At 40.6% G+C, this 13,339-nt stretch overlaps 2 protein-coding genes across 2 annotated transcripts in view; one reads left to right on the top strand and one right to left on the bottom strand.

Moving 5' to 3' along the window:
* Positions 1-13,339, top strand: part of LOC311601508 (uncharacterized protein) — a 231,228-nt gene that overhangs the window by 11,630 nt on the left and 206,259 nt on the right. The window contains exon 2 of the mRNA XM_084789002.1: positions 6,753-6,783. The gene's annotated coding sequence lies outside the window, so the exon portion shown is untranslated. The remainder of the gene's footprint in view (positions 1-6,752; positions 6,784-13,339) is intronic.
* On the bottom strand, positions 2,211-3,161 carry LOC311601828 (14-3-3 protein zeta/delta-like). Its single transcript, XM_084789550.1, is given in 3 exon segments — positions 2,211-3,001; positions 3,004-3,007; positions 3,011-3,161. Coding segments are annotated over 3 exon segments (684 nt in total). The 5' UTR covers positions 3,065-3,161; the 3' UTR covers positions 2,211-2,375.

The raw sequence follows: 13,339 nt of genomic DNA, 5'->3' as shown, positions 1-13,339 counted from the left end.
ACGTTGCCCTCTTATTTCTGCATACATGCTGCATGAGTGTGATGTGTGCAGTGTTATGCCAGTGTGTGTGCACTCACACATACACAAAATAAATAAGTGGAAAAAAGAGAGAAAAGCAAGAAAGGCTTGTAACTCCATAGCTGGAAGCCTGAGACTGGGAGATCTCACTGGCTGCCAGCCTAGGCAATCAGTGAGCACCAGGTTCAGTGAGAGACTGTCTGAAAAAAAAAGTTAGAGAGAAAGATGCCCTGAAAATGGGTGTTTCTCATTCCTTATTATGGTAGTTTAGTTTTCTTGTTGCCCTCAGCAAGGGTCTGGCAAGGAGAGATTGTTTTTTTTTTTTAAACAAGGACACAAGTCCACCATGATGGAGAATAAGTGGAGGCACTGATCTATTGCTCAATACATTACTTGAATGAATGTGACACACTAATTTAGAAATAAATATCATTAATTATGAGATTATAAATCCTTTTTCCCTCATTCCCTCATCTTCCTCATTGAGATGCCTCCCATCGTCAGTATTTATTAATCATTTACAGTGTACTATGTACAACAGAACATACAGAAAACATTGTCCCTGCTCTTGAGGAACTTACATTATAAAAGAAAAAAAAAGGTACACCCCTTGTAAAATGGCTTTTTTTGTGTTTGGTGTTTTCTGTAGAGTACTGAGGAAATACTTGATAGGGTGTGAGCTTTGGGTGTGACTTAGCCCCATCATTTGAGGAGAGGAAGAAGCAGGATTTTAAAGGGAGACTGTCAGACCATTTGGGGTAGGATTTCCAGGGAGATAAAGACAGGCTCAACCTAGGAGAGCTGGGCTGCAGGAGAGGGGATGAGGGAGGCTGTGGGATGTAAGCAGAGGAAGCGGGATACCATAGACAGTGAGTGGATCATTCAGCCATTTCCTAAATACATGGCCACCAAGTCGGAAAGGCTGGTGACAAGACTGAGTAAAAGGGAAGTGAGCCTGTGCCCCTGACATAGAAATAAAGGGCTGGAATAAAGGCAGGCTGGAGAGCATCAGGAAATTCTTAACCCAACAGCGATTTGGAAGCACAGAGCTTAACGGTTACTGCTACCCAGTGTCTCGATGGCTAAGAACACTGTGGCTTCCCAAGGTAGAAAATGCATAGACCAACATTTTAATACAGCATTACACCTTGTGCCAGTCAGCACCCCACCCCCGAAAAATAAAAAGGTCAGCTTAATGTTTGAGAGGGTAAGAAGTGGGTAGAATGTGAGATGTGGTTGGGAATGGTAGTTCCATTAGCGGAATTTGTTATGATAAACTTTGCGTTCAAAACTAGTAAAAGCCCATTAGCTGCCACGAGGGAATAAGAAGACAGTTTCTTTTAAAGAAGTCTCAAAATTTAGACTAATGTATATGCAGAACTGTAGAGAAAAGTAGTTGAAAAGTCCATTCATAAAACTTTTATTCCACTTACATGAACTTTTATGTTTGGATTGTTTGTGAAAATTTCATAAGACATTAAAACAAAGCTAGCCATTTTTACAGCACATGCATGTTAGGCAAGTATCAAAAAAATCACAAAAGCAAAAAACAAAACTGAAAAAAAAGTTAAATACATGGCCTTTTGTTTACCACTGTGCTTGATACACATGGAACAGTGACCACCAAGCAATTCATTTTTACTGCATCTGAACTTTTACATTTGTTCTGAGATTGTCTAAAACATTTAAATACAAAGAAAATGTGTAGCAAAAGGAATGAAAGTAAACAGCAGGTAACTTTACAAATAATGGGATGTGAACCGTTTCTACCCTTATTAGAGTAAACTGGGTCACAACTTTGTCTAGGGACCACTTCTGGAGCTGCAGTCCAGGGCGTGCATGCAGACACACATCCCAATGCACATCCATGCGGTGTTTGTACCACAGCCTCCCTAGTGCTCCAAATGTTAAAGTACCCACAAAAACTACACTGCTGCCTGGAACCAATTATCCCTTTTATTCCCCACTAGCACAAACCTTTGCTTAGATATGGAAGCAGTTTTAACACTGGCCTTTCTGAAGCCACAGTGCACCAAGAGTACTGTGCCAAACACGTATCACTCCTGTAAAAATTCCACATCCCCATATTGGCCACCCCAAGATGAAAATGAGTAACTCACTAAAGTTAACTGGCTCTACTCCCCTAATTAGTAAAACATAAAAACCACATGTTAAATACATAAGTTCGGATAGAAGTAACAAACCTATCATAAATGGTAAAGAAAAACAACTACTTGTGGGACAGGGTGGACGACAAATGCTCTACTGTGTAAATTTTAGAATGAGGCAGACAAAGGTTGGAAGGCCAGTTAATTTTCCACTCCTTCTTCTGCTTCTGCTTTGTCTCCTTGGATATCCTATGTCCACAGTGTCAAAGTGTCTCTCAGTAACTGCATTATTAGCGTGCTGTCTTTGTACGACTCTTTACTTAATGTATCAAGCTCAGCAGTGGCTTCATCCAAAGCTGTTTTTGCAAGAGAGTGGGCTTTCTCTGGGGAGCTCAGAATCTCATAAAAGAACATAGAGAAGTGAAGGGCCAGACCCAGTCTGATGGGATGTGTTGGTTGCGTTTCCTTTTTGCTGATTTCAAATGCTTTTTGGCATGCATGTGGTGACTGGTCCACAATTCCTTTCTTGTTATAAGCAGCAGCAACCTCGGCCAAGTAACGGTAATGATCTCCCTTCATTTTCAAATAAAAGACTATGCTTTTTGCTTGCGAAGCATTGGGGATCAAGAACTTTTCCAAAAGAGACAGTACATCATTGCAGATGTCTCTTAGCTCAGTCTCAATTTTCTCTCTGTATTCTCTAGCCATCTGCTGCTTTTTCTCCGGACCTTCTGTCTTTTGCTCAATACTCGAGACGACCCTCCAAGATGACCTACAGGCTCCTACAACATTTTTATAAGCAACAGAGAAAGGATTTCTCTCCTCATTAGATTCCTGAGCTCCTTGCTCAGTTACAGATTTCATGCAGCCCCCGTGTCATCTTATCGCTCAGCCTGCTTGGCCAGTTTGGCCTTCTGCACCAGCTCAGTTTTATCCATAACTGGATAGTCTGTGTCTGGAGTGGGTGGTGGCACACAGACCCAGTTCTGAAGTCTCTGGGCTGTGGTGGCAGCAAGGCTGAGATTCTGTCCCTGATCTGGCTGCTCCCTGCCTACAGCCGCTCCACCTAGATTATAAATCCTTTTAAGATAAGAACTGATATAAATTCCTTATCTATTTTGATACTGTCTTTGGTCTTTGTAAGTTTTTAGCAAACACTTATTAAAGGAACAAAGTTGAAATATGTTATTTGTAAGAAACAAGTTGTGGTGCATGCCTTTAATCCCAGCACTGAGGAGGCAGAGTCAGGTAGATTGCTGAGTTAGAAGCCAGCCTGGCCTATACAGTAAATTCCAGGCCAGCCAAGACTGTATAGTAAGACCCTGTCTTAAAAACAACAAAGTAAGAAGTTGTATTAATCTTCATGTTTGGAACTCTAGGCTATTTTTAAAAAGAACATTAGTGTTAAGGTTGTTTAGGAAAGAATTAACAAATTGATTAGCCCTAAGATATTGGCCATGTAAGATCATTGCTTTATGTTCTGTGGAGACAGATATGCTGCCAATTATGTTAGTCTGCTTTTTTGACACTTTGATTTTCTTTTGCTCTCTTTTATATTCTATTATTTAAAACAATTGTTAAATTTAAATATATTTTGATCATATTCCTTTCCTCCCCCAAGTCCTTCCAGATCTTCTTCTCTTCCTCTTGTCTACCCACCCAACTTTAAGGTCCCTCTAAAACAAAAACAAAAACAAAAACCAACAACAAATGCCCCCTAAAAACAAAAAGCATAAACCCAAAACAACAGAAGCAAGAAAACAAAATAAAACTATATCCCAAATGGAAAAACAAAGCCAAAGCAAACCAAACTCCAAACTGTAACTAAATAAAAGCACCCAGAAAACTAGAGCCCACTAGGTGATGGCTAACTACCTCTGACCATGAGGCCAGTCCTAGAGTGGCTGATATACTCAGGGCCACTCTATTGGAGAAAACTGATTTGCCCTCTCTGAGCAGGTATAAGAGACAGCTGTTAACTTTTGCCCTAGTGCCTAATTTTCATTCATTTATCCATTTTTTACTCTTAATTAATTTATTCATATTACATCTCAATTGTTATCCCATCCGTTGTATCCTCCCATTCCTCCTTCCCTCCCGCTTTCCCCCTACTCCCCTCCCCTATGACTGTGACTGAAGGGGACCTCCTCCCCCTGTATATGCTCATAGGGCATCAAGTCTCTTCTTGGTAGCATGATATCCTTCCTCTGAGTACCACCAGGCCTTCCCATCCAGGGGACATGGTCAAATATGAGGCACCAGAGTTCGTGTGAAAGTCAGTCCTCACTCTCCACTCAATTGTGGAGAATGTCCTGTCCCTTGGCTAGATCTAGCTAAGGGTTCGAAGTTTACTGCATGTATTGTCCTTGGCTGGTGCCATAGTTTGAGCAGGACCCCTGGGCCCAGATCTGCCCATCATAATGTTCTACTTGTAGGTTTCTAGGTCCCTCTGGATCCTTCTACTTTGTCATTCTCCCATGCTTCTCTCACCTAGAGTCCCAGTAGGATGTCCCACGAAAGTCTTCACTTACCATTTATCCATTTTTAAAATAAATTGAGTCTCTGTATTATTATTTACCATTTTTAACCACAAAACATAACACAAAATATAATGAAATAAAACAAAATCCATCACATTGAGGTTAGACAAGGCAAACCAACACAAAAATAAAAGAGTCCCAAGATAAGGCACAAGAATCAGAGACCCACTCATTCACATATCCTGGAGTCTCATAAAAGTAAGAAACTGAAAGATGTAATACACATGCAGAGGACCTGGTACAGATCCATGCAGGCCTGATGCATGCTGCTCCCATCTCTGTGAGTTCATATGAGCTTTATTCATTTGATTTAGTGGACCTTGTAACCCTGGTGTCCTTCATCCCATGTGGCTTCAACATTCCTTCTGCATCCTTTTTTTCCCCACAGGGTTGCCTGAGCTCTGAGGAGAGGGATTTGGAGATTTCTCAACTAAAGCTGAGTGCTCCAGTTTTAATTCTCTGAGTAATTTCTGGCTGTGGGTCTCTCTATTGTTCCCAGCTGTTGCAGGACCAATCTATGAGTATAGAAGAATATCATTAAGGTTAATTTTATTGTTAATTTTTAGAACAGTGTTATTTGGTTTTACCCTAGACCTCTGGGCTATCTAGACTGTGGTTCTTGGTCATCCAAGCAGTGATGAGTATGGGTTTCATCTCATGGAGTGGGACCTTATGTCAAATCAGACACTTAGAAAAAAAACAAAATAAAATAAAATAAGAAAATCATCACATTGAAGTTGGACAAAACAAGCTAATGGAAGGGAAGAAGCCAAAAAGAAGGCGTAAGAATCAAAGACTCACTTGATGGCATGCTCAAGAATCCCATAAAAACACTAAATTGGAAGCTATAATACGAGTACAGAGGACCTGGTGCAGACCCATGCTGGCCCTGTGCATACTGCTTCAGTTGCTCTGAGTTCATATGAGCTTTACTTATATTGATGTATAGTATCGTGTTTCCTTGGTGTCCTCTATCACATCTCACGCTTACATCCCTTCTGCCTCCTCTTCCACAAGGTTCCCTGAGCCCTGAGAGGAGGGAGTTGATAGAGACATCCATTTAGGGTTTAGTGTTCCAAGTTCTCACTTTCTGCATATTGTCTATATTGGTAAGAACTGCTTCTTACAACAGATTTATCAAATAGACCAGCATTGTTCTCTTCGATATGTAGTCAAGAGAGTTTAAAACATTTCCCCATAAAATCTGTTCATAAATATTCATGGGGCACTTTTCCTAATACTCAGAGATGTGGGAAAAGACCAGATGTTCATCATCAATTGAATGAACCAAAACCCGAACTTATCTGTGCAATACAATATTTTATTTAAAAGTGGGATGAACCTTGAAATCATGCCAAGTGAAAAGGCTGTGTATTGTACTCCATTTATATTGCAAAAGGCCATGTGTTATGTAATTCCTTTCATATGACTAAAAATTTCATAGAAATAAAATTCTGTAGAGGGTATGAAGGTCTTGTACACACAGATAAGCACTAGGCAAACCAGGATGGTTAAACACACAGACTTTTCTCTTCAAAGGAAGGAGATGTTTACCTGTTTTCCGCCCAGGCTGCTGGAAGTGGATGCAATTTTATAACCCGGTGATCTTTTGCTGTCTGATGAGCCACACTTGCTTGCATCTCACAGAATTTATGTTTTACTTATCCTAGACACTTTACCCCTAAAACCTTGAGCATTACTTCTAGGCCATAAAACCCACCCTTCTAAGAGATGTCACTGTGCTTTACATCATCCCAAGTGGCTTCTACGCTATCTTAGAGCTAGGTCAATTCTGACACCCACAGACATTATGTTTATTTCAGTCATCCCCCCATACCCTTATCATGAGCATTGTTTCTGAGTCAAAAGAACCCATATTATGGAAGAAGCCATATGTACTTTGTAAGGAGTTTCAGTGTAAACATGTCTTAAGCTTTGTTGTACACACAGAACTGAGTCATACCTCCCCCAAGATTGTGCTGTGCTCAAATATGGCTGAAATAAACTATCTGTTGTCAGACTCCAAAATTTTGAACCAGCACCCACTAAGTTGAACTGAACCAGATCTCCTTCTTCCCTTTCACAGGTTATTCTTCTGCTGGCCCTGGTGTTTACAGGTGCGTCCCACAAAAGACATTTTTAATTTCTGGAGGCTAAGGAAAAAGGTATGAGAATTATTCTTCAGGTGAAGAAATTTATGTAGATATGTTACTTGTGATGTTTTTATAGCCTCATGAATATATTAAAACCCTATTAAATTATGTATGTTAAGTGAGTTATTTTCTCATATACAAAACAACTTTGACATAGATTTTTGTGTAAAAAAAGATGATGAGGGATAGTGAGATGATTCAGTACTTGCTATAAAGCCTGGCAACCTGAGTTCAAGCCCTGGGGCCCACATGGTAGAAAGAAACAACCAAATCCCGAAAGTGGCCTTCTCACTTTTACCTGCGTGCTGTGGTATGTGCTCACCCTCCTGTACATACATATACAAAATAAATAAATAGTATAAAAATGTTTACATCAAAAAGATAAATCTATTTTTAAATTAGGCCAGGCATGGCAGATCATGCCTTTAATCTTAGCGCTCTGGAAGCAGGGGCAGTCAGATCTCTGTAAGTTCAAGGCTAGCCTGGTCTGCAAAAGGAGTTCAGGACATCCATGACTTGTTACAGAGAGAAACCCTTTCTCAGTACGCCCCCCTCCCGCACCACAAAAAAAGAAAGAAAGAAAGAAAGAAAGAAAGAAAGAAAGAAAAGGAAAACCAAAAGGTCACAGGTCATGGAGAAATCAAGCTGGAGCTGAGCTGGAAGCTATCTATCATAGTTCCAGAAGGTACTATGGAAGCTTCTGAGGGAGAAAGTCATAAACAATTGTGCTCAACTATAAACCCTGGGAACTTCTAGGCAAGATGTGCCCACTGGTGCAATTGCGGCAGATATTATGAAGATAACCACTGCTTTATGAGTGGCTCTGTGACCCACTCTCCAAGAGGGAACTCAAGCCTCGCTCTGTAAACTTGGTCAAAGCCCTTGGCTCAAAAGATCATAGGCCATAGCAGGGAACCTACTACTATTGGTTTTCCTAAACAGTCATATTGTCAAACTACATTCATACATTTATAATCATAGATTAGTGCTGCATCCAGCTTTTATCGGAGAAGCTTCTGATGGTGGTTAATGGAGAACTCTGACTAGTTAAGTACTGAGAACAAGTAATGGTGGAGTTCTAAGCCCTACGTAGGAGCTATATGCATGGGCAGTATGACTATACTGGAAAACTGGTGGCATAGGTCCTTCCCTACAGAGTGGAATGGAAGGAATGATGACATCATAGTACTCAGAGAGCTGGCCAAAATAAAACATGTGAAACGTTTGTTTCCAGTTGAGTGCATGTGCTGCCACGTCTGGCCTCTATCATAATTTTGTAACAGTTACAAGCTGATTGTATTATGAGATCTACAAAAAGGTATTATAGAATGAAAGTAGCTGGTTTCAGTTGTGACAAAGACTCAGGTTTTGCTTGAGATAGTGCAGTTTCGATGCATTAGCCGAAGCAAGTATGAAATTGAAGTTAGTAAAAGGAAAGATGCTTTCCCAATCAACTCAAACCCCATGGTTATTATGGATTCCAAAGTAATAACTAATGTAAAGAAAGTATAGATTGCTTTCTAGGGGTCAGCAGTTCATGGCTCTGGGTCATCCCACTGTGGTGACAGAATATTTCATAAAGCTAGCCAATCAGGCATGCTATTTTGTCTATTCTTAGTTCTAACTCCAAGAGTTCAAAAGATGTGTTGGAAGTGATGGTACATACCTGTAATCCTATCATTTGGGAGGCAGGAATAGGAGGATTAGAAATTCAAGGCCAGCAATTTCAAAAGGCTTTGAGGCTCCTTTGTCTTAAAACTATATTGAGAATCCTATTTAGTTGTAAAAAATAAAATTATGAAATCTTCAGGCAAATGGATGGAAATGGGAAAAATTATACTGGGCAAGGTAACTCAGATTCAGAAAAAACACACATGTGGATCCTAGCTTCAAATATTTAGATTTTTCATGTTTAACTTGGAATGTATGTAGAATCCAGAAACTAGAAAGGAGCTGTTGAGGTGGGGGATGCCTTAAGAGGGGGAAGAACAGAACATGGTGACATGAAAATAAGAAAGAGGAGTACTGGTGATAGACAAGTTTAAGCAGGGGTTGAAGTAGAGGAAGGGAAATAAGGAAGGAGTAAGGGCAGGGGAGGGAGGGACCCCAGTCAAGAGTGTAGAAACTTGAAAGCCAAGTAAACATTGGAGGTAAAATTTACATTGAACTAATTCTAGATTCATGGGAAGATACAAACTAGTACAGAGTATCCCACGTACTCTACTATGTAACCATTTATTTTAATGGCAACTTTTTGCATGATGCTTGTACATCTCAAAACCAGAAAAGTAACATTTGTATTTTCTACATTTTTGGTCTTGTTTTATTTTTCAGGCAGGTTTGATATGAAGTCTCATTCTGTAGTCCAGGTTTCACAAAACTGGTTATAAAGTCAATGGACGGCTGTGATTGAGCTTGAGGACAAGTGAGTAGTTTCCCCTCTTTTTGAAGGTGCCTATGTGATTTGATTACATAGACTAAGCCTCTATCACTTGAGAAGAAACAGGACCTGAAGCTTTGGGTCTTATCAGGCGAAGTACTTCAACTCTCAGGAACCTTCCTATTTCCATGTGAAGCCTTGGACTTCCTCAGTTTTTTTCTTGTTCCTTACAAACTATTCTACTTTAAGAAGGACTCCATGGGGCAGTAGACAAACATGCCTCACACTCCCAAGTTGCAACGTGATAGCTGTTTGCTTACATTTCTGGCTTTTGAATTGAGTCTTGGCTACTAGGATAGACTGAGCCCTATCTTTATTAGTATGAACTCTTTAATACCCATTAAAGTACTAGGTAATGGTTCGAAGACCAACAAACAATTTAGAAAATACATAGACCTCAAGGGCCATTGTGAATACCACCATAAAATACTTTTTTGTTGTTGTTTTTTTTTATAGTTTTGATGAATGTTTATTACATTTAAAATTAAGTATAACAAAATCTGTCTCAGCTATTGATTATTTCTTTTTATTTTTGGAGACACTATGTAGCCTTGGCTGCCCAGGAACTCTATGTAAACCAAGTGAACCACTAACTTACGGAGATCTGCCTCCCTCTGCCTCTCCAGGGCTGGGACTGAAGGCATGCACAACCATGCCTGACTGAAGTAGGTATGTATATTAATCATAATGAGGCAGAGAACTACATTAGTCATTTCAGCACATGAAAGCAAGTTGAGGTTTGTGGAAGGAGGGTTGGTGCATTAGTAGAAAGGCAGACTTTGACATTTTTTGTCTGTAATATATTTCTGTTCACTGTCATAAAGTATCCTTTAGAGCTGTTTGTCATAGAGCTATTGAAACACAGTCTGTGACCAGCTATGTGCCCTATCCGCTTCTTGTGGAATGTGACTCGGAAGCTAGATGGAGAAATTTAGGTGTGGGGATAGAAAGGTGTCAGAATAGCGACAACATGGTCAACACAATTGAAAATACTTGTGTATGTTTGTTTGAAACAGGGCTGCCCTATATACCCTGGGCTGGTCTCAAGCACATGATCCCCCTGTTTCCACCTCCCTAGTGCTGAGATAGGTGCACACCACCACGACTAGCATGATAACTGTGTATTTGTATTATGCTTGTTAGGAAAACTGAGCCCCTACCTAGGTGCGATCCAAATAACTAGACTACTGGAAGATGCCATTAGCCTTTGTCTGCCGCAGTCTCATCACTGAGTGCTCCTGGCTTTAGGCTGGATTTGATTAGCTGTAGTTGCTGGTGAGAGACTAGAGGGTGACAGGGAAAGCAGAGCTCTCTCTCACTGTCCTTGGTGTCAGCTGCTGCTTTGTCATGCTCCGGCTCTTCCTACTGCTAGCTTGTGCCAATTGACCTTGGCCCTGCCGGTCTGAGAATCGTTTCTTCCCATAGATACACTACGATAAGGGATATATACAGTCCCTGGTTTTCTCATTTCTGGATTGATTTACCTCTCTGTAATTTTGACTCTCAGTTATGTGGGTAATATGGATTATATGTATGAGGGTAATTCATTGTGTTCAATCCCCTTTCGTTATGGTTGAAAGTGAAATATCCCTCATAGTCTCACATGTTCACGGTGCTGTTTGAGAAGGCTGTAGAACCTCTACGACGGGCCTACATAGCAGAAGTGAGTTGACAGGAGCAGGCCTTGAAAGTGCTATACAACTTTAGCCTTCAGTCTTCTGTCAGATTCCTATCTGCCAAGATGTGCAGAACTTGGGCCATATGTTTTTGACAAGCTTCTTTGCTATCTCCTGTTGTGACAATGTGGTGTCCCCTGAAACTATGAGGCAGAACAAATCCTTTCTCTCTAAGGTTGTCTCTACCAGATAGTTCACCATTGCAATAAGAAATATAATTAAATGCAGGTTGTGTAAATCTCCAAAGGGACTGCTGTTTTCCTGTTTAGACTTTGATGCACTGTGCTGCTTCCTTTGGGAAAATGAGAAAGTGAATCTGTAAAGGAGAAAATGAGATAGTGAATGCCTGTACCGCAGCCACCCGCAACATGAGAAAATTAACAAACATTCCTGCTTCGTTAGCACCCAGGCATTGCAAGTAGATGATTCTTTACCAGCATTGCACCCGTAGATAAAGTGACTGGGACTGAACAATTGTTTGCTTTCCTCTGCTTGCAGGGACACTGCTCCTGATAACAGGGCTGCATTTATAACTCCTTTTGGAATGTGTTGATTCTGCTAATGTCATGCTTACATAGACATGATTGCTATGAAAAATAAATCTTAAAGCCTTGGCACAGACCATCTGTGCTTCTTCCTTCAGTGAAGTCTTGTTAAGCAAAACTTTACCTCAGACAATTTTCCATTTACTTGGATAGTATTATATAGTTTGAATTCTATTTCTCAGAAAATTTTTATCGACAGAGTAAGCCTTGCTACTGAGGAATATCAATGTATTTATATCTATGATTTTTGAAAATGTAAGTTAAGATGAAATCATACTGGATTATGGTGGGTTGTAATCTAATTTGAGTGGTTTTCTTTTATTTATTTGTTCTGTTTTTGACATAGTATTTCATATAGCCCAGGCTGGCAGTGAACTGTCATGTAGCTGAGGTTAGCAGTGAGCTGTGATGTAGCCGAGGCTAGCCTTAAACTGCTGATGTTCCTGCCTCCAATTCCCAAATTCTGGGATTACAGATATGCACTACCACACTGAACTCTGAGTGGTGTTTTTACACACACACACACACACACACACACACACACACACACACACACGGGGGGGGGGAGGGGAGACAGAGAGAGAGAGAGAGAGAGAGAGAGAGAGAGAGAGAGAGAGAGAGAGAGAGAGAATGAGAATATATCTATCATAAGATGGAAAGTGCAAATCATGCATATGTAAACTAACTAGTATCAGGAATTATAGGATAACCACAAGTTTAAAAAGGTGTAGAAGCCAGGCGTGGTGGCACACCTGTGATACTAGTACTCAAGGAGACAGAGGCGGGCAGATCTCTCTGAGTTCAAAGCCAGCCTGGTCTACAAAGCGAGCCTAGGACAACAAAGGTTGCACAGAGAAACTCTGTCTTGAAAAACAAATGAGAGAGAGAGAGAGAGAGAGAGAGAGAGAGAGAAAGATGTAGTAGTCAGACATGGTGACACACACACACACACACACACACACACACACACACACACACACACACACACCTTTAATCCTAGCAATTGAGAGGCAGAGGCAGTTTGAGGCTGGTCCAGTCTACATAGTAACTGTAGGCCAACCAGGGATATGGAGAGAGACCCTGTCTCAAAAAAAGACGAGAGTACTTAAAAATGAATACAGATACAATCTTTGGGGCTGGAGAGACCGCATTGATTGTTCTTCCTGAGTACTGGGGTTCAATCCCTAAAATCACATGCAGTGTCACAGCCATTTGAATGTCAAGTCCAAGGGGATCTGATGCTCTCTTTTGTCCTGTTTGGACACCTACTATGCACACGATGCAGTAACATATATGCAGGCAAAACAACTACACATAAAATAAAAATTTAATTAATAAATTACAACAAAATTTAAGAAGGTGTAGGATGGATTCTTCCATTAGTGCCTTTAACAGTACATGGTCCCACTGATACCTGTCCTCCAGGCTGTGAAAGAATATATTTATTTTGTTTAAAGCATTTAGCTTTGGTGTTTTATTATTGCATCCATAGGAAACTGACATCGATAGTGTCATATAATGTAGGAAAGATGATAAACTATGCAGCACATGCCCTTTGCTATTTTTGGAATCAAATACTTCAGGCTTTGAACTTTTTCAAACCTACTTTATTTGGGGTTCTTTAATGCTTGTACCTCCCTTCCAACCCACCTACCCTAGATAGGAGAGAAAAGAGGGTAATGGGGCAGGAGAAGTAGACCTAGTTTTAGACTCAGTTTTTTGGAGCCATTCTGCTGGCATATTCCTCAGGATTCCAGCACACCAGCAGTTCAGCAAAGGTGACTGCAACTGCAGCTGCTGGAACCCAGAGCAGCAGCCAGAACCCAGAACCTCGAAGTATTCGTGGGAGCGGTTCTCTC

The sequence above is a fragment of the Acomys minous genome (assembly GCF_964271855.1).
Source record: "Acomys minous genome assembly, chromosome: 7".
Classification (NCBI taxonomy): Eukaryota; Metazoa; Chordata; class Mammalia; order Rodentia; family Muridae; genus Acomys; species Acomys minous.
This window is presented reverse-complemented; position numbering and strand designations above follow the sequence as displayed.